At 36.6% G+C, this 20025-nt stretch overlaps 1 protein-coding gene across 5 annotated transcripts in view; it reads right to left on the reverse strand.

The window, feature by feature from the left end:
- Positions 1–2230: 2230 nt before the first annotated feature.
- Positions 2231–20025, reverse strand: part of CDH8 (cadherin 8) — a 420824-nt gene continuing 403029 nt past the window's right edge. For 4 of the 5 annotated variants that reach the window (XM_049864203.1, XM_049864204.1, XM_049864201.1 and 1 more), the window contains 2 exons: positions 5228–5479; positions 2231–3641 (listed from right to left, as the gene is read on the reverse strand). In XM_049864203.1, the coding sequence (XP_049720160.1) occupies positions 3148–3641; positions 5228–5479 (746 nt within the window). In that variant the 3' untranslated portion in view covers positions 2231–3147. The remainder of the gene's footprint in view (positions 3642–5227; positions 5480–20025) is intronic. The other variant, XM_049864205.1, reaches the window with a different exon arrangement.

Consider the following 20025-nt stretch of genomic DNA (forward strand, 5'->3'; position numbering starts at 1 on the left):
GGTTTAGAAAACATAAAGTAGTTGGAATATTACCATAAATTACTACTACAACTACTATTAGTAATTTGAATTCACCAAGTACTTGTTTGAGGCAGGCAGTGTGCCAAACGCTGGTTCATATATCATGTTCAAAATAACTCTATTATTTAGTTGTTGTCATTGTCTTAAAAAGCCCTGGTAGCCCAGTGATTAATCACTTGGGTGATAACTGAAAGGTTGGGGGTTCAAATCCACCTGGTGGTTCCGTGGGAGAAAGGCCTGATGGTCTGCTCCCCTAAAGATTAAAAAAAAAAAAAAAAAAGTTGCCATTGAGTTGATTTCAACCCATAGTGACCCTATAGGACAGAGTAGGAAAACCTATGGGGCAGTTGAACTCTGTCACAGGGGGTCGCCATGAGTCGGAATTGAGTTGATGGCATCCAATGAAACAAGATCATTGTGTTAAGTCTAGTCAGTCTGATTCAGCAGTTCGTTCACTTAACGACTTCAGTCGAAAATCATTTTGGACCCTCCCTTTGAACTTAAGAAAAAGTGCCTAGTAGCCATAATCTTAAGTATGAAAAAGGAACTGTTCTCAGGAAAAAGGACCTCAATAAGGAACCGTTTAAATCACTGGATAGTTGTAAATTTGAAGTATAGAATTTAAGCCTTTTTTTTCTATCACAGTGGAGGCAAATAATTCCCTATTGGAATCTGCTTTATCAAAAGATCAGTTATTCGCCTCAACTTTTGTTTATAAAGAAATGTGGTCTATACAGACCTAAGCAGTAAGACTTTTTGAATGTTATTGGGAAACTGGAGATGAAAAAGAATTTCATGATTCGGATGCATCATATCTTTGCATAGAACTCTGATGTGGCAGCCGTGGAGGGTTTCCACTCAGATATCCTTTCAGAAAAGAATTTGCTATTCACCTACAAGGAGTGCAGCTCACAAACAGCCTCCAGAATTGGAGCCTTCAATTTTTGAGTCAAAGCCATGCTCTTCTCAGAAGTCTCAAGCCAGTGACTAAACACGGCAGAGGTCCTAGGGCTTGGCCATTTTTGCCCAATGAAGTACTCCTCTAAAATGCAATCTTTGCTCCAGAGCTCTCTGTCGGCCTGGCAGAAACTTTGCCAGTTCTGCTTTCGGGTCTGAGGCTTTCTTGCCAAACCCTGCTTTCTCATCCCTTTCCTTTCACAGGTTTAAGATACGCATCCCTTACTGACAGCTTTCCCTAGTCAATCCTGCTTTCTCTCTCTTGTACCATTTACAATTAATTCTGCCTTGTCATCTGCTTCCTGGAGGACCTGACTGATACGCCTGGACTTCAAGTGTGGCACACACTTCAGGTATTTCAGGTACTCTGTTATTTTATGTTCCTGCTGGCATCTTGCTCTGTGATAATTGGCAGGGCATTTCTCTTCTCTGAGACTTCATGAGAAATACACCTACAAATGGAAGAATCCTGGAGATGACTCAGTTGAACATTCTAGAATTCTGGTCAAAGTTGATGACTCTTTGTTAATAGGTCTTAACTGACTGGAAAAAAAAAAGTGATGACAACAGAGGTATTTATAAAAATATATTTCACAAAGTAGGAAACAATACAGGAGTTTCTCTGAATACAATACATGGAGTAAATAAACAATATTGCATTAAAGCAAAGTAGAAAATTAAAATGATCTGCATGTAATACTTGAGTTTTATCATACATTATCTACTCCTAAATGGCAGGTTTGCATTACAAATTGAATATGCTCACATCTTCTAGTGCTGTTCTTTTTTGAGGTCTAATACGTTCTGCGCATCACCATGAGTATCAGGGAGATAAACGCTAAAAAACATAAGCAGTCAAATTATATACAAATCAGTTCCTGCTCTAATACAGTGGGGGCAACTTGAAGCATATTTACTGGGCTGGGCATTGTGTGGGTATCTAAAAGTCTAGAGTTTAAATATTCACATGAACCAATATACTTTCAGATGTTTGTGCTTGTAGTAAAAACACCAAATACTAGAATTATGAACAAAATAGAAAACAGTCCAAAAGTTTCTCTGGGAAAATGTTCCTGCCATCACCAGTCACAATAACACTTCTACTCTAAAGAGATTGTTAGCTCCCCTCTTGATTATATTGCCTGCCATACTCATCTCATCAAAATGTACATGTATTAAACATTCATTTTGTATATATATATAAAACAATCTAAAGAATTAATGGATATAATTTAGCTTTTTCTTCCCCATATAGTCCCTTAATCTACAGATTACCACCCTTAATAAATAAAAGCATTAATGGACATCAATAAAATATTTATTTTGAGGATTAAACAAATAAATTCACGCGCTAGCAATAAAACCATCCGTCTCTTATATAGTCCACTGTGTGATACAGTTTTTCTTTGTGTCCTTGTGGAAGAAGATGGAGTGGAGGGAACGAGTAATCCTGCTTCTAGAAACAAGTCTGTTTGAATGGGATTTCTCTCCTCCCACCACTGAGTTGGCATTCCCCACCCTGGAATGGATTACGAACATGTGAATATTTTAAGGCTCGACACAATATTTAAAGATGCTATTCAGTCTCTGGTTAGTGGGGCCAACAATTATGTACAATGTGTGGTCACTGTACCGTATAATCTAGGAGGCCTCCCAAAATTCCAAAAAGTCATAATGTACAGCAGACCAAGTATTGCTTTAACATTTGTGGCGGGATCCTTGTTGGTAAAGGGGAAAAAACCACTTGCATTTTTTTTTTTTTAAATCCTTGCAGAAGACACATATCAGCAGTAAATTCCGTATAGGTCCATTTTTCTAAGAAAGCACCTTTTAATTTTGATTTTTTCCTCTTTTTCAACCATTTCTCTAAGGAGTAGCCAGGATCCCAATCTTTGTCTGTGGTGGTCAAGTAAATATCAAATATCCAAAAACTTCTAGACACGCCACTTACTTTAATTCACACTCCACAAGATTTATAACCTCCTAACACATAATTTTATTTTTATTATTATATATTTTTTTGGTTCAACATTAAAATGTAGTTGAGTTTATAGATGATTGGTGCTAAACTTGCCTCTAAAACAAATAGCCACATTGGTTGTATCTAAGAGGGGTGACCCTAGAATATTACAGAATGCTCAGTTCCGCTGATTTATTTATAATCCACTGTCAAGTCTCTTTGTCACTTTCACCAACAGAGTAGAGTTCACCCAGTCTCTTAAAGCGGGGACCCCAGTCACTGAGGTAGTCAAAATTCTGGTCTGAGTCTGAGGTGGTGGACTCCAAGGAGCTGAGGGAGCCAGCCACCGACCCTCGGCCTTCATAGCCATAAATCTGAATGGAGTCATATGGTGGGGCCGTGGGGTCATTATCTGCCTCATGTAGCCGCACATTAATAAATTCATCGACATCCACACCATTTGGAACTGGAGCAAGTCCTTGCCTTGGCATAAACTGTAGATCTGGTTTAATATCCTTACGGGGCAAAAACCCATTAATTCCATCTGGATTCTGCAAAGTTGCAATGTCAAAAGCCTCTGTGTCCTCCTCTCCTCCTCCTTCATCATCATAGCGAATGATGTTTTCCCGAACATCTTCATCGTCTTTGATAATTAATGGCTCGTTTTTATGTCGTCGCAGAGTTACAAACAGCACCACAATGACTGTGAGAAAAATATGAAATAGCGATTAGTTAAAGTAGCACACAATTTCACAAGCAGCACACCATATATATTAAGGGCTGGAGGGGCATTTTAAAAAACTTATGAGCATATAGCCTTAATAACATTTACTAGGGAATTGCACTAGTATTTAGTATTGGATTTTGAGTGGGTACCATTCCAGATTGGAAGGTGCTTCTGTTTATTAAATGGTGATGGAACTGGGTTAAAAGAATAAATTTTCATTTCTTCCTGATGCAGGCTGTGTCTAATACTGGAATGAGCTCTAAGCCGAATGACGCAGAATGGAAAATAGAAAAAATAGCAGGATTCCAATTTGCTGTGTATCTTGGGGAAGTCATTTAATATCCTTTGGTCCCAGGTCCCTCATCTATAACAAGAAAGGAACAGACTAGATCATATCTAGTGTACTTTGTGCTTTAACAATTCTTCAAGCCTCTCCTCAATCAAATATTCATTCACGGAAGAAGTGATATATCAAGATAAATGTCAGAGTTGCCTGGGCATCTTCTTGTCTGTATTTTCAGGAATCCTGGAACTTCTCTATCTAGGAAGGTAGGTTCCAAGGTGGGGAAATGGAAAGCAAGACATATACTACTAGCCAGATAAGCTAAATCAAATTTCTGACAAATTACCAAAATATCACAGCATAATGATGCTCATATCCAGGCCACTGAGTGAGTTGGGCAGATATAATTTGGAAGGCAGTAACATTTACTCCAAGGTATTTTATTCCTTAAGGACAGAATAAGATATAAATTTCCTTTTGTGTATATTTCTTGTGCCTGAGCTTCATTTTGATTTTATTCTATTTTTAATGAAAAGGTTACAGAAGTCTTCCCTTAATTTGCAAACTTCCTTTTAATCTGATGTTAATATCAAGAAAAATATATGAGGAACACAATGTAATTTTGAATAAATCATATATATATTTTTGTTTGTTTTCTTTTTAATTTCACCAAACTTTGTGATCTGATGGACTCAGTATCCCAATCTATAAAATGCTTACATAAAACAGTATTATGGGTATATGAGAGCCCCCTAATCTAGTAAACTATGGCACTTCAGAGGATCTGGAGATCCTTGAGGTATTCTTATCTTAGAGATGGAGCCCTGATGGTGTAGTGGTTATGACCTCAACTGCTAACCAAAAGAATAGCATTTCAAATTCAGCTGCTCCTTGGAAACCCTATGCGGAAGTTCCACTCTGTTCTATAGGGTTGCTATGAGTCAAAATCGACCTGACAGCAACGGGTTTTATCTTATAGATGCTGTCGTAACCACATAAAGGCTCACCCCTACTTCAACCACACTTAGGCTTTGTCTGTCTTTTCCCTGGGAATGGGATTTAAAAAGGCACTGAAAAGTCTTCTCCAACTGGGCCTCCACCATCACTACCCTACTTCTATTCATCTCCCCTACATGATCTCAAAGCTTGGAGAAATACAAAAGTTCCTCTCACTCAAGAGAGTGCTAATATCTGGGTAGGTCAGTGTTTGCTGTCCTTATTTACAGCCATTTATGAACCAGAAAAATGGTGAACATTAGACTATGAAGGAAATACGTACCTAGCAGCAAAATGATGCATGCTAATATGGCAATTAAGGCGCCCATACTGAGTCCAATGGGTAGGACATAAGCTTCAACATTACAAGACTGGACAACACCATCACTGCTACAGCCACAGACCCGGATGGTCAGGGTGCTGGTGCTGCTCAGCGGCGGATTCCCACTATCACTGATTATGATTGGTAAAAGATAGACTTCTTGCTTCTGGCGGTTGAATCCATTATGCTTTGCCAAAATGCTGAGGGAATTATCTGGAAAAAGTGAAAATTACAATGGTTTGTATCATTTCAAAATGGCTGCCCAAACAACACTTGTTTTTCTAGTTCATAAATCCTCTGCAAACCTCATAACAATCCCAGCTCCTCTGGACCACTCAGGCTCTCTGCTTCTCCCCTCTTTCCAGTTTTCCAGTTGGTATGGATCAAAACATCCACACTCTAATGGGATGCATGATTGGGGCCCCGTGATGAACTACATGGAGTTGTACCATTACTTTGGAGTCACAACAAATTATGTTTTAATAAAAATAATTGTCTGATGTCCACATTATCCTAAGTCTCCATAAATAACTCAATTTTTTTCATTTACTCTGTTAACAAATTGTGCAAAATCGAATGGACAGAGTTTCACCATATTTTAAGACATAAGATTTGTACTAAAAGATAGTCTATGTGACAATGTGACATATAGAATAATGCATTTTTTTTTTACTCCTACAGGAACCTATAAAAGAGAGTCAGACATTCCCAGGAGCATTAACATTATGATACAACTAAAGTCCTGTTGAACTCCCAAGTGGAGGGGATAAGCCATGCATGTTAAGTTTCTGAAGATAGAGAAAACCAATAACGGTTACACAATAAGTACAAAACGAGAAGTCATAGGAGCGAGTGTTCCATTTTCCACGTGTCAGTTAACTATACAGAGATGCATTTGGTTATTTGGAGCAATACCTAGGGGTACTTAAGCAATATTAAAGACATAGATATACTTCAGTTGGAATCAAATTGGTCAGCATATATTAGTCCTGTGTTCCTCAAATATTCCACTCCAAGATAAATTTTTTGTTGTCCATCATTGCCTTCTTATGAACTACAATCACACTGGATACAGTAATTAGTAATATATTTTCTTATTTTGATTAATGAAAGACTACATCGATTTAAAATTTTTTTTTTTTTAAAATAGGAGCACTTTATCTCATAAAAAAATAATATTCCAGCCAGTGTTATTAGGGTGAATTGGTTATTTTCACTGGAATTTTTCTCAAATATTGGTAAGTTTGCAGACTCCAGAACACCTGGCTACCTCCTTGGTGAATTTTAAACCAGTAATTTCCAACTGTCGTCCAATTTCTGATTATCAGTGGTTGCTACTGGTTTCAAGAATAATCATATAAATGGGCAAATATTCTATTCATTTGAATTAAATAGATGCATTAAATAGTACCATGTAATATTATACCAGGATTTCAAAAAATGATAGCCTTTTCCCAAAATAGGTACATACATTATTTTTGCTTTGTTTAACATATAAATAGGCCTTAAAACAGTCAAACAACAACAACAACAACAAAACACTCTGATGGAGTTAACTTTTTTTTTTCCTCAATTAGTTATGGTTGTGCCTTATTATACAGTAATTTGAGGAGGGAAAATATGTTTCTAGTAGTGGTGTTTAGTGGTGATATATACAAATGATCCAATAATCCAGTAATCTAGAAGGGAATACCAATAAAGTCAGGGGAACGTTCCCTAAAAGCACATACGTAATATACAGCCAGGTTATATTTTGGGAACGTGGGTGGCAAGTTTGAGTACAGTTAATTAGTACAAGGAACATTTGTTGATGATTTCACATACCGTAGTTTAGAACATAAGATAAGAATTGTTCTTCAAGATGCAATTAATAAAATTACAAAGAGGTGTTGTCTTTTTGTGGTTGACATTATTTATGAGAAACTATCTTTTCATATCCTCTCTCTTTAAAATGATCTATAATGATAATTTAGAAACTGCACAAGAATATTCCTTGTTGCAAAACAAAGCTACCTCTTTTACTATTTAGGAAAGCATTGGTGAGTCTAAGACAAAACGCGTATTTTTTTACTACTTCTGGCATTTTTGCATGTCATTCCTCTTTCTACGTACAGAAAATTCTTCACTGGTTAAAGGAAGTTTATGAGTCACTGATGGGGCTTTACCTGCCACCTCCAGGCAATGTAATTCCCTATTTTGATGAGCACCTCCAATTGAATACATTTTTTTGTTAGTTTTAAATTAAATGTTCGTTAGCTTATTTTTAGGAATGTAATGCATGTCTATGATAAGAAGTTTAGAGAACACACTCTAGTATAATGAAGAAAAATATTTCCAATACCCATTAATATGTTATTCTTAGGTGCTGTCAAGTGGGTTCCAACCCATAGTGACCCTATGTGCAACAGAAAGAAACACTGCCCAGTCCTGAGCCATCCTTACAATCGTTGTTATGCTTGAGCTCATTGTTGCAGCCACTGTGTCAATCCACCTCACTGAGGATCTTCCTCTTTTCTGCTGACCCTGTACTCTGCCAACCATGATGTCCTTCTCTAGGGACTGATCCCTTCTGACAACATGTCCAAAGTATGTAAGATGCAGTCTCACCATCCTTGCCTCTAAGGAGCATTCTGGCTGTACTTCTTCTAACACAGATTTGTTCATTCTTTTGGCAGTCTATGGTATATTCAATATTCTTCACCAACACCACAATTCAAAGGCATCAATTCTTCTTCAGTCTTCCTTATTCATTGTCTAGCTTTCACATGCATATGATGTGATTGAAAATACCATGGCTTGGGTCAGGCACAGTTTAGTCTTCAGAATGACATCTTTGCTCTTCAACACGTTAAAGAGGTCCTTTGCAGCAGATTTACCGAATGCAATGCATCTTTTGATTTCTTGACTGCTGCTTCCATGGCTGTAGATTCCGGAAATCTTCCACAACTTCAACCTTCTCTCCATTTACTATGATGTTGCTCATTGGTCCAGTTGTGAGGATTTTTGTTTTCTTTATGTTGAGGTGCAATCCATACTGAAGGCTGTGGTCTTCGAGTCCTCTTCACTTTCAGCAAGCAAGGTTGTGTCATCTGCATAACACAGGTTGTTCATGAGTCTTCCTCCAATCCTGATACCCCGTTCTTCTTCATATAGTCCAGCTTCTCGTATTATTTGCTCAGCATACAGGTTGAATAGGTATGGTGAAAGAATACAACCCTGATGCAAACCTTTCCTGACTTAAAACCAATCAGTATCCCCTTGTTCTGTTTGAATAACTGCCTCTTGATCTATGTAAAGGTTCTTCATGAGCACAATGAAGTGTTCTGGAATTCCCATTCTTCGCAATGTTATCCATAGTTTTTTATGGCCCACAGAGTTGAATGTCTTTGAATAGTCAATAAAGCACAGGTAAACATCCTTCTGATAGTCTCTGTTTTCAGCCAGGATCCATCTGACACCAGCAATGATATCCCTGGTTCCACGTCCTCTTCTGAAACTGGCCTGAATTTCTGGCAGTTCTCTGTTCATATACTGCTGCAGCTGCCTTGATAATAATGATATTGTTCTATAATTTCCACATTTGGTTGGATCACCCTTCTTGGGAATAGGCATAAATATGGATCTCTTCCAGTCGGTTGGCCTGGAAGCTGTCTTCCATATTTCTTGGCATAGACGAGTAAGCACCTCCAGAGCTGTACCTGTTTGTTGAAACATCTCAAACGATACTCCGTCAATTCCTGGAGCCTTGTTTTTCGCCAATGCCTTCAGAGCAGCTTGAACTTCTTCCTTCAGTACCATTGGTTCCTGATTATATGCCACCTCTTGAAATGGTTGAACACTGACTAATTCTTTTTGGTATAATGACTCTGTGAATTTCTTCTATCTTCTTTTGATGCTTCCTGCCTCGTTTAACATTTTCCCCATAGAATCCTTCACTATTGCAACTTGAAGCTTGAATTTTTTCTTCAGTTCTTTCAGCTTGAGAAATGTCGAGCGTGTTCTTCCCTTTTGGTTTTCCATCTCCAGCTCTTTGCACATGTCATTACAATATTTTACTTTGTCTTCTCAAGACGCCCTTTGAAATCTTCTGTTCAGTTCTTTTACTTCATCAATTCTTCCTTTTGCTTTAGCTGCTCGACGTTCAAGAGCAAGTTTCAGAGTCTCCTCTGACATCCATCTTGGTCTTTTCTTTCTTTCCCGTCTTTTCAATGACCTCTTACTTTCTTCATGTATAATGTCCTTTATGTCATTCCACAACTTGTCTGGTCTTCGATCACTGGTGTTCAATGAGTCAAACCTATTCTTCAGATGGTCTTTAAATTCAGGTGGGATATACTCAAGGTCATATTTTGGCTCTCGTGGACTTGCTCTGATTTTCTTCAGTTTCAGCTTGAACTTGCATATGAACAATTGATGGTCTGTTACACAGTTGGCCCCTGGCCTTGTTCTGACTGATGATATTGAGCTTTTCCATTGTCTCTTTCCATAGACGTAGTCAATTTGATTTCTGTGTGTTTCTTCTGGTGAGGTCCATGTATATAAAAAAAAAATTTGTGTATAGTCACCGTTTATGTTGGTGAAAGAAGGTATTTACAATGACGAAGTTATTGGCCTTGAAAGATTCTATCATTCGATCTCTGGCATCGTTTCTATCACCAAAGCCATGTTTTCCAACTACTGTTCCTTCTTCGTTTCCAACTTTCGTGTTCCAATCGCAGTAATTATCAATGCATCTTGATTGCATGTTTGATCAATTTCAGACTGCAGCAGCTGATAAAAGTCTTCTATTTCTTGATCTTTGGCCCTAGTAGTTGGTGTGTAAATTTGAATAATACTCGTGTTAACTGGTCTTCCTTGTAGGTGTATAGATATTATCCCCACGTGTCTGTCAGTTTTTCGTACTGTGGGGGCTTGCGTGTTGCTGTGATCCTGGAAGCTACACCACCGGTATTCAGATACCAGCAGGATCACCCTTGGAGGACAGGTTTCAGCTGAGCTTTCAGACTAAGACAGACTAGGAAGAAGGACCCGGCAGTCTACTTCTGAAAAGCATTAGCCAGTGAAAACCTTATGAATAGCAGCGGAACATTGTCTGATATAGTGCTGGAAGATGAGCCCTCCCAGGGTGGAGAGCACTCAAAAGATGGCTGGGGAAGAGCTGCTTCCTCAAAGTAGAGTCGGCCTTAATGTGTGGATGGAATAAAGCTTTCGGGACCTTCATTTGCTGACGTGGCGTGATCCAAAATGAGAAGAAACAGCTGCAAACATCCATTAATTATTGGCACCTGGAATGTACGAACTATGAATCTAGGAAAATTGGAAATCGTCAAAAATGAAATGGAACACATAAAGATCAATATCCTAGGCATTTGTGAGCTGAAATGGACTGGTATTGGCCATTTTGAATCAGACAATCATATAGTCTACTATGCTGGGAATGACAACTTGAAAAAGAATGGTGTTGCATTCATTGTCGAAAACAACCCATTAATACAAATCTCAAAATTTGTCATGATATATCTTTCTATGATTGAAATATTATGCCAAGAAAATATGAGTATAGAAAATTATATACCTTATGTCTCCTCTCCCATCATTAAGGGTTCTAAGTGAACAGTATCTTCCCTCTAATCTCTTTACCCCTGGAAGTTCCAATTTAGCTGGAAAATACAGTGTTAAGTTGGGTGTAGCCCTATTGGGGAGCCCTGGTCACAGAGTAGTTAAGAGCTCAGGCTGCTAACCAAAAGTTTGATAGTTCAAATCTACCAGCTGCTCCTTGGAAATCCTATGGGGCAGTTCTCTTCTGTCCTATCGGTTTGTTAAAAGTTGAAATTGACTCTATGGCACCCAACAAAAAAAAGTAGGGCTTAAGCTGGGCATCAAATGGTGGGGGAAATGAGTCTCAGTTTTAAGCAAGGGATTAGAAAATTCAGATAAAGAAGGACAACTCATTCATCCAGTAAGCCAAATTTAGTGACTGATAGGGGCTGCCTGGAGCAAAGGAAAAACAACTATATATATATATAGTTTTATATAAACTACAGAAAAAATATCTACAAAGTTAAAAGATATTTTATGTGTAATTTTATGACAGGTATCTCTTACTAAACCTTACATTTTTTAGCCTCTTTCATGAGGATTTAAGAAACTGTAGTTCATCCATTTTTGCTGCTCTGTAGAATTCCATTGTATATTCATACTCTTCTACTATTTCTGGAGAGAGCCCTGTGGCAAAGTGGTTAAGCACTTGGCTGCTAACCCAAAGGTCAGTGGTTCAAACCCACCAGTGGCTCCATGGAAGAAAAGACCTGGCGATCTGGTTCTATGAAGATTACAGCCTAGGAAAACCTATGGGGCAGTTCTACGCTGTCCTATAGGTTGCTATGAGTTGGAATCCATTTGACAGCATCCAACAACAACAACAACACTAAAAAAATGAGTTGGAATCCATTTGACAACATCCAACAACAACAACAACACTAGCTGTGGACATTTGGGGGGTTTCTATTAGGTATGAAGATTGGTGGTTTTCTTTGCCGTTTGTTTAGATGTCTTTTCCTTTTTTTGCTTTCCAATAATGCACAGGGGTAAGGGCAGTGATATAAGGGGCAGTAACACAGCTGTTTACTGCCTCTAAACCTGGCTTCAATTCTACTTAGTTATTTAAAAACTATTTTTTCAGTCCTTCATATTTTCATGCATTTGTATTTTATTTAATTATTTATTTTGTTGTTGTTATTGAGAATATACACAAAAAAACACACGCCATATTCACCTTCCTTTTCTGAGTTGTTCCACACTGCTCCCTAATGGGAACCCTGATGGCATAGTCGTTAAGAGTTTGGTTGCTAACCAAAAGTTTGGCAGTTCAAATCCACCAGCCACTCCTTGGAAATCCTATGGGGCAGTTCTACTCTGTCCTATACGGTTGCTATGAGTTGACTCAATGGCAATGGTTTGGGTATTTTGTTTGTTTGTTTCAGAGAGTATAATGCCCAAGACAGACATTTTTCAAATTCTTGTGGAATCTAAACTTTCTAGAGCCATGTAGTCTGGATAAACCCCTGAAACTATTGCCCTGAGAAAATCTTTAAAACTTAAACCAAAAATATTCCCAGAAGTCTTCTTAAAATCATGCATTTGTATTTTATGTCTCCTTGTCTTTGCATATTAGTCTGTTCTCCCCTTATAGATTTTGATTCTGTTTACCGCATGGATTCTAGTATCTTTTTGAGCATAGAAAGTAGAAGAGCGTGCCCTGATAATGATTTGCTAGACAAAACAGACATTTTATAAAACATGAAAATATATAGAAAAGTGGAAAAATCTGTTAACGGCCCATAGACATATACCTCATGGTTTTTTTAATTTAAATCTTTTGAAGTTGAGTATACAAAAACAAGATTTTGCCAAAAGATAGAAGGACGTTTTGCCGAGAGATATTTTAGAAGCGGGTGGAGCCAAAAGCACTTGGCGTTCCCTAGAAAGGACTGATGTTTGGATGAGTTGACTAATATGCAGTAAGTGCCCATCTTGTGCAGGTGTGTTGCATTGAGATAGAAACATATCTTAACCTTATCACTGGCTCTCTGATACTCTCAATAAATGAAGTACTCAAACATCTATAGTTTTCATTATTTCCCCCAGTTAGAGATTTTCCCTCTTGCCTGACTTCTGGACTATTTTATTTATAAGCATTATACCATGGAAGATGAAGGATTTCATTTTCACAATGTTGCTTCATCCACCACACCCATTTGATTCTATTTATGACTGATAGGGAGGTGAAGTGAATTAATATCACCAGGCATGCCTCAAATGACAATATTCCTGAAGTAGCGGTGTACTTGGTGATTCTTTACACCTAGACTAAGAAATACAAGGTATACACTAAATAAACAGTAAAGAAGAGACCAGATAAACAAGAACTATTTTCATTTTTATAGACTTGTTCTGTTTCAGACAGAATAGTAGAGGTATGCCATTTGGTAGGAAATTTCTTTCAGATTCTGACAACAAATTGATTCTGAATAAAAATATTAATCTTAACCCGAGTTTTTGTGTTTTTGTTTCTCTGAAGCACTTGTTAGAATTTTATTCAAAGTTGTTCATGTTTGTGTCAGTAAGCCATCTTAAAATTAAAGTCTTAGAAATTTTATTCAATTGGCCTTTTGAACTTATAGAAACAAATAGTTAATACCCAATAAAATATTTGTATTTTTTTCACTGAGCTCTAATCCCTGGAGGGATAATAGTCTCAGACATAATTCTATTCCCAGGCTCCAGGACAGGACTTGACACAGAGAAAGAGTGTCTTAACCACCTTGGTCCCCTTGTTTAAGCTGCTTTACTTGGAATAGATTCACTTTCAAGGAACTGAACACATAACTGATTCATTAGAACTGAGAGATGATTAAAATCAGTCATGAAATTAAATAGAGCAGTTCTATTCTGCGCACATGGGGTCATCAAGAGTTGGAATCAACTCAATAGCAACTAACAACGACAACATCTATCCATCTATCTGTCTGTCTATCTATCATCTATCTACCTGCCTATCTATCTACCTATCATATTTCTTAACCTAATTTCTATTATTGAATAAGACAACATCTGGTAAAAGTACCATACTGGTATTATTATCATAATAGAAATGTAATGGTCTTGTTGTTGCTGTTAGGTGCCATCATGTAGGTTCTGATTCATAGCAACCTTATGTACAGTCGAACAAAACATTGCCCAGTCTTGCACCATCCTCACAATCATTGCTATGTCCATTGTTGTAGCCACTTTGTCAGTCCATCTCGTTGAGGGGCTCCCTCTTTTTTGCTGACCCTCTACTTTACCAAGCATGATGCCCTTCTCCAAGGACTGGACCCTCCTGATAACATGTCCAAAGTAAGTGAAACAAAGTCTCACCATCCTTGTTTTTTGGGTTTTTGGTAATGTCATTGGACTATATATACATATATTTATAAATAAATATGAATATAAATTTAAAAAGAAACACAAATATATATACATACGAGTTTTTAAGGATATTTGGTATTTCTATTAGAGAGTAGAGATTTCTTTTTCTTCCCGTGACTTATAATAATGCCTCATGGTCTAGCCTCTGCCTGGTTCTCCAGCCTCATTTCCCACCACTCTCATCCTTTTTCTCTGTGTTACAACCACCTTGACCTTTTTTAAGTAAAGTATCTTTCCTCCTCAGCACTTTCACATCTGCTATATCTTATGCCTGCATCTCTCTATCCCTCTTTAGCTCTGATTTGCCTAGTTAACACTTATGTATTCTTTATGTCTATGCTTAAATGTCACTTCTTTGTGGATAATTTCTCTTACCAGCATCCCCTCATCTCTTCAACTAAATTAGTTATATGATCTATAACAACCTTTGTATTTTCATCAAAACACTTACTACAAAACAATTATGTTGTAATGAGGATCGAAAAGACAGTAGGGATACAGAAATAAACTGGGAAAATTCCAAGTAACAAATTACCAATTTAAGATGCATAATAAGTGTTCAACAAATATTTGCTGAATAAATGAATGACTAAGTAATCTTAAGCCATATTTTGTGGGGCTCATATTTATTTCTCTTCATGTTATTTTGTCATGAGGATTAGAAGTGGCTCAAAATAAATCACAGAGAGAGAGTTCAATTTCAGGGTTTTGGGAAGCATAGAAGCATATGTAGCCTGGGGTCATTTACAAATATTTAAGAGAAAAATAGATGGTTTCCAAGCCTTCCTCTGAGTGTGCTTCATACCATGTAACATAAGGAATAAGTTGAGGATGTTTAGATTCAAATATAGAACACCCAGAGGGAAGGAACTTGTCCTAAAATAACAGAAACATCACCATATAAAAGGGGAGCACCCAGAATTCTCTTTACTGAGTTGAACTTGATGCCTTAGTTCCATTTTTATAGTGAAACATACAGACTGAATTAAATTTGCAAATCTCCTATGACTAGGAGAAATTTCTTTTCCGATTATGGATATCAGTTATTTGAATCATCTAAAGTTGGAAATCAAAGGCCCTTCTTTCACACAACATTAATATCCTTGTAAGAAAAGTTTCCTTTAGTAAATAAGGCAGAAAGTATTGTAATCACTAATCAGTCCTATATGCATCCTCCATGCAAAATAAAAAGTCTATCTGAAGAGATAGACTGTGCCTACACGAATAACTTAACTCTTCAACTTTTTTTGTGTAATGTCTCCCACAGTCCTTAACTTCCTCCCTCTCTTGTTTCCTTCCTCCCTTCCTTCCACTCATTTTTTTTGTATTTTTAATAAAACAATAATGGCCATCATTATTCCTGTTATTATTTAAATATCCCATATTCTTCCACATCATCCATTATTTTTCAAATTAAATACAGGAGGAAAATCCTAATTCTTTATTTGGTTCAATGTAGTTTATCTGTTGTTGTTGTTGTAATACAGAATTTATGCATTGCTCTAGGTCTCTTTATGTGAAACCATAGAGCTATGGCTTTTGTTTGTCTTTTTTGATACAAGCAAGAACAACAAGGAGGCACAGTTAGTGAAGGCCGTTGCCAGACAAATGTTTATGACAAAATGAATGGAGAAAGAGAAGATCAGTAGATATTATGCCTTTTTGAAAAGTCTCTCTAATATTTGACTTGCAAATTTAATTCAAATTTTCTTGGTTAAGTCAAATGGAATGAAAATGCCAAGAAGGTCAAAACAAAGGAAAAGTGCCACTCTGCTTAGAAGGTATGGACAAGTGACTTAATTAAGTTCTTATCTTTGTGCCCTGTCTATTGTTTATTTATAAAGACCTAGCAAAGCAATAAAGACATGAAATCCAAAAGCTTTCAGCACATTTGATGCATATCTATACAGCATTCAATATTTAGGAATATGAAGCAAAGATTATTGCATCTACCTTTCATTTATACCTTTTTTACTCTAAACATTGAGTCTTGTTGGAAACAATCAGGCTACAATGAATTAGTAAAAACTAAGACTATGTGAAGCCAGGCTCCTCCAGTACCATTATAATTTCCTATATAATACATTGAAAGTGCACCAACATACTAAATCTGCCACAAGCAGCTGGATATGCTGAGCTACCTAATTAGATCATTGGTTTATTTGTCATTGTTTTCCTTTTTTGTCGCTCATTCGTTTGTTTACCCTGCCACCTGATGTCAATAATCGCAATGTCTATCTGAATACTGACTCATTACTAAATCTGCTAATATTTAATAATAAAATGCATCTAACCAAAAAAAAAAAAGGTCATCACTGTTGATCTATTCTGACTCATAGGACAGAGAACTTTCCCATAGTGTTTCCAAGGCTGTAATCTTTATGGAAGCAGGCTACCACATCTGTCTGCCACAGAGTGGCTGGTGGGTTCGAACCACTGACCTTTGGGTTAACAGCCAAACACTTTAGCCACCGCATCACCAAAACTTCATAAGTACACCTAGCTTTTAAATATTAACTAAGGTTTACTTTAGCTTTAGAAAAAAACACACTTATGGATTCTTTCGGAAACTCCTATACTAACACCAAACCTAATGATTAGTCAACAACTTAAATTACATATAGAAGGAATTAGCTTTTTTTTTTTTTTTTTAACATAGGAAACTTATTCCACAGAGTCTTTATGCATATAGGCATCCAACTCTCAGAGTTTTATAAATATCTGCATGGTTGTTATTTTTAAGATGAAGTGTATAAAGGATGGACTGTGCTTTTAACTTTGCAAAACACAGAACTCATTAAATGGCCTGTGAAAACTTAAAGCAGCTTCTACATTTCTTTGTGAAGCTGTATGTACTCAATTTGTTAAGATAAAAGGAAGTGCTATTTTTAAAGATAATATGGCAAGGGTGTTAAGTGGAACTTTTCCTAGGAAAGAAATGATGCTTGCTATATCTACCCTTTTGTTAGTATTGTTGTTTGTATGTGTATTAGGGGAGATAGTAGGATATTAGTAAATCTGATTAAATATATTTATGATTTACAGAAGCAGGACTGGAGGTTTTTCTTCCCTGGTTCTTCTTACGTATGAAGAATTGGGTTTTTGAACGATAAATTGGCTTTCTCAAGATTTCTCGGCTGGGAGCTAAGAATTACAGTCAATAAAGTACAATCTAATGAACTTATACAATCTCTTGCTGTCACCTTAACTAAAATCACTTCAGAAATCCAACCAATAATGGGCTGTAAAATAGTTTTATTAGAATACAAGATTAACAGAAAAAAGAGAAAGTATGTAAAAGGAAGTATCAGAGGACATTACCAAATTGTATGTCCCATGCCATGGCACCTTCAACGGAAACAAGGAAGAAATAAGTAACCATGGCCACAGGTGGACTAGAGTATAATCTTTTAGAAGGGTCAAAAGATATCCACTAGAACACATTATAGATCTAAATCTCATACCGTGAGACCCACTTAACATAGTATAACATTATATAACTATAAATAATTTATGCAAAAGTGATCATTTCTGGTGCCCGAGAGAACTGCAGGCATCACAGAGTCCATGTTCCATGCTAAATTCAATCACGCTGTCCAAGGTTTCTAAGTCTGATGATATTTCCACTGAACTTAATTTGCTTACTCGCTCTTACTCAAAATCCTACATGTACTTCTTAAAGATCCCTTAATCCTCATAGGAAAGTCAGATTTACCTTATTCCATGCAATGAGGAATGAAGATCAATATGACCTTTATTTTACCTGAGCAATACCTGTGTTGGCTAACTCACTGGAAAGTGAAAACTGTACCAAGAGCCAAGTTCTAATTCATATGATTTTAAATCTTTAAAGCTTTTATTCATATGAACAGATTTTGAAAAGAATTTTTTTATCCATTTGGACTTGTGCAGAAGTGCAAACAAATGCATTATTATTATTATTTATCATGCATGCTACTTAGGATCAAAAGAAAGCAAAACAAATAAAAATCAAGACTCTTAATGGAATTGAGTTTACTATGAAAATTCTAGAAATCAACTAGTTGTGGTTACAAATCCTGACATTAGAATGCAAGTGGAGTCAGGAGAATAACTTTTCCACCACAGCCTTATAGATTTACTAAAGGTCTTTAAATATTTAAGGAACCCAGAGTCAGGGACTAATTCATTTCACACTGGAACTGATAAATTTGTGCTCATTAGCACACTTGATAACAATGGATTGGAAGAAATCTCACTGTCTGGCCCAACTGTTTAAATGAAGTACACATTGTGCAGAAAATATTAAAATCATTAACTATAGTGAATATAGAACTGATGCTATAAAAGAAGGAAGTACCAAAAGTAGTTTTTAATCTAAATAACACTTAGATTCTGCTTTGACTTGAAGAGGGTCAAGGATCCATGGAAATTATCACTTCATTACATCACTGGATCTCCTTGAAGATTTGGGATTTGCACATATGAAAATAAGACATAAAATGCCTCAATAGGCAAGTCACCAAAATGGTACAAATCCATTTCCCCTTGCCATCATCCATGCTTCCAACTCAACTTCTTTCAAATCCATAGCTACACATTCAATTCAGTTATTCAGTCTCTACCAACACCACTGGCAGAGGAGATGTATCACTGTGAGAGGAAAGTCTTCCTCCACACGTGTCCCACCGAGCTTGTTGCAATGCAAAGGGCCATACTGCTTTTCTTTCTCACCAGCTAAAGTGTAAGAGTACCACCTAACTAAACTTACATCTCTAGGCAGAAGTCTTAATATATAGTGAAAGCAAGAGGATGGAAGGCAGTTATGTCAATAAAATTATCATTCAAGCAGTGGTCACATTATCATTCCTTCCAGGCTGCTGAGAATGGCATGTGATTTTGAATCTTATAATCCACATTCTTTATAGTATTGGAAATAGTACTGTTTTGATCAGACAAAAATGACTTTACATTAAAGGTCAAACAGATATTCTTTTCCTCAAATTCACCCACATATTAACAGGTTAAAATTCAGATGGCAAGAGTAGAAATAAAATGAATGAAAAAAAAAAAAAAAAAAAGGATACCTGTGTAGGTCACCCTTATGATTGAAACAGAAATCACATCAAACTCATTCAAACTCTTTTTATTGAAAATGTAATCTGATAAAATTCCCCATTGTTATACACTATAGAGGAATCTGAATACATTTTGAAGTCATGCATGAATTCCTTTTAATACTTTCTTTTAAAATAAAAGGAACGCTTTTGGATGGGTTATGAAATATTCTCAGGATGATATTTGATTTTCCAATCTTTTCATTCCGAGTTGGCAATAGATGTGTCGTACTTGCTGGCACTGGGCAGTGATACAAATACCACAACCATCAAATTCTCCACATTTTGGAATTGCAGAGGTATGCTTAACAAATAGAAGTTTAGGGAATTTGCCCCCATTTGAACATTCTGATTCTTAAAGAGCTTACATCAGATGTAATTTCTTTAGGTGTGTGTTTCAGATTCCTTAAAAATGCCACAATGGATAGTGCTCAGGCCCTGGAATCATTCAGAATTGTGTTTGGATTCTGATTTCATTACTTACCTTTCTGAATTTTTAAAATAATTTCCCCAAGGTCACAGCAGGTACTCTTATTGTACCCAAATTATTAATTAAAGAACTGAGGGTTAGAAAGTCTTTGAGGGATAAGTGTGTTGATCCACTGAAGTGATTTTAACAGGATCTGTCATGCACAAAGTATTTAATAAAACTTATAATAATAGTATTTATTATTAATATACATAAGATTATTA

The sequence above is a fragment of the Elephas maximus genome, chromosome 21 (genome assembly GCF_024166365.1).
Source record: "Elephas maximus indicus isolate mEleMax1 chromosome 21, mEleMax1 primary haplotype, whole genome shotgun sequence".
In the NCBI taxonomy this organism is placed as follows: domain Eukaryota; kingdom Metazoa; phylum Chordata; class Mammalia; order Proboscidea; family Elephantidae; genus Elephas; species Elephas maximus.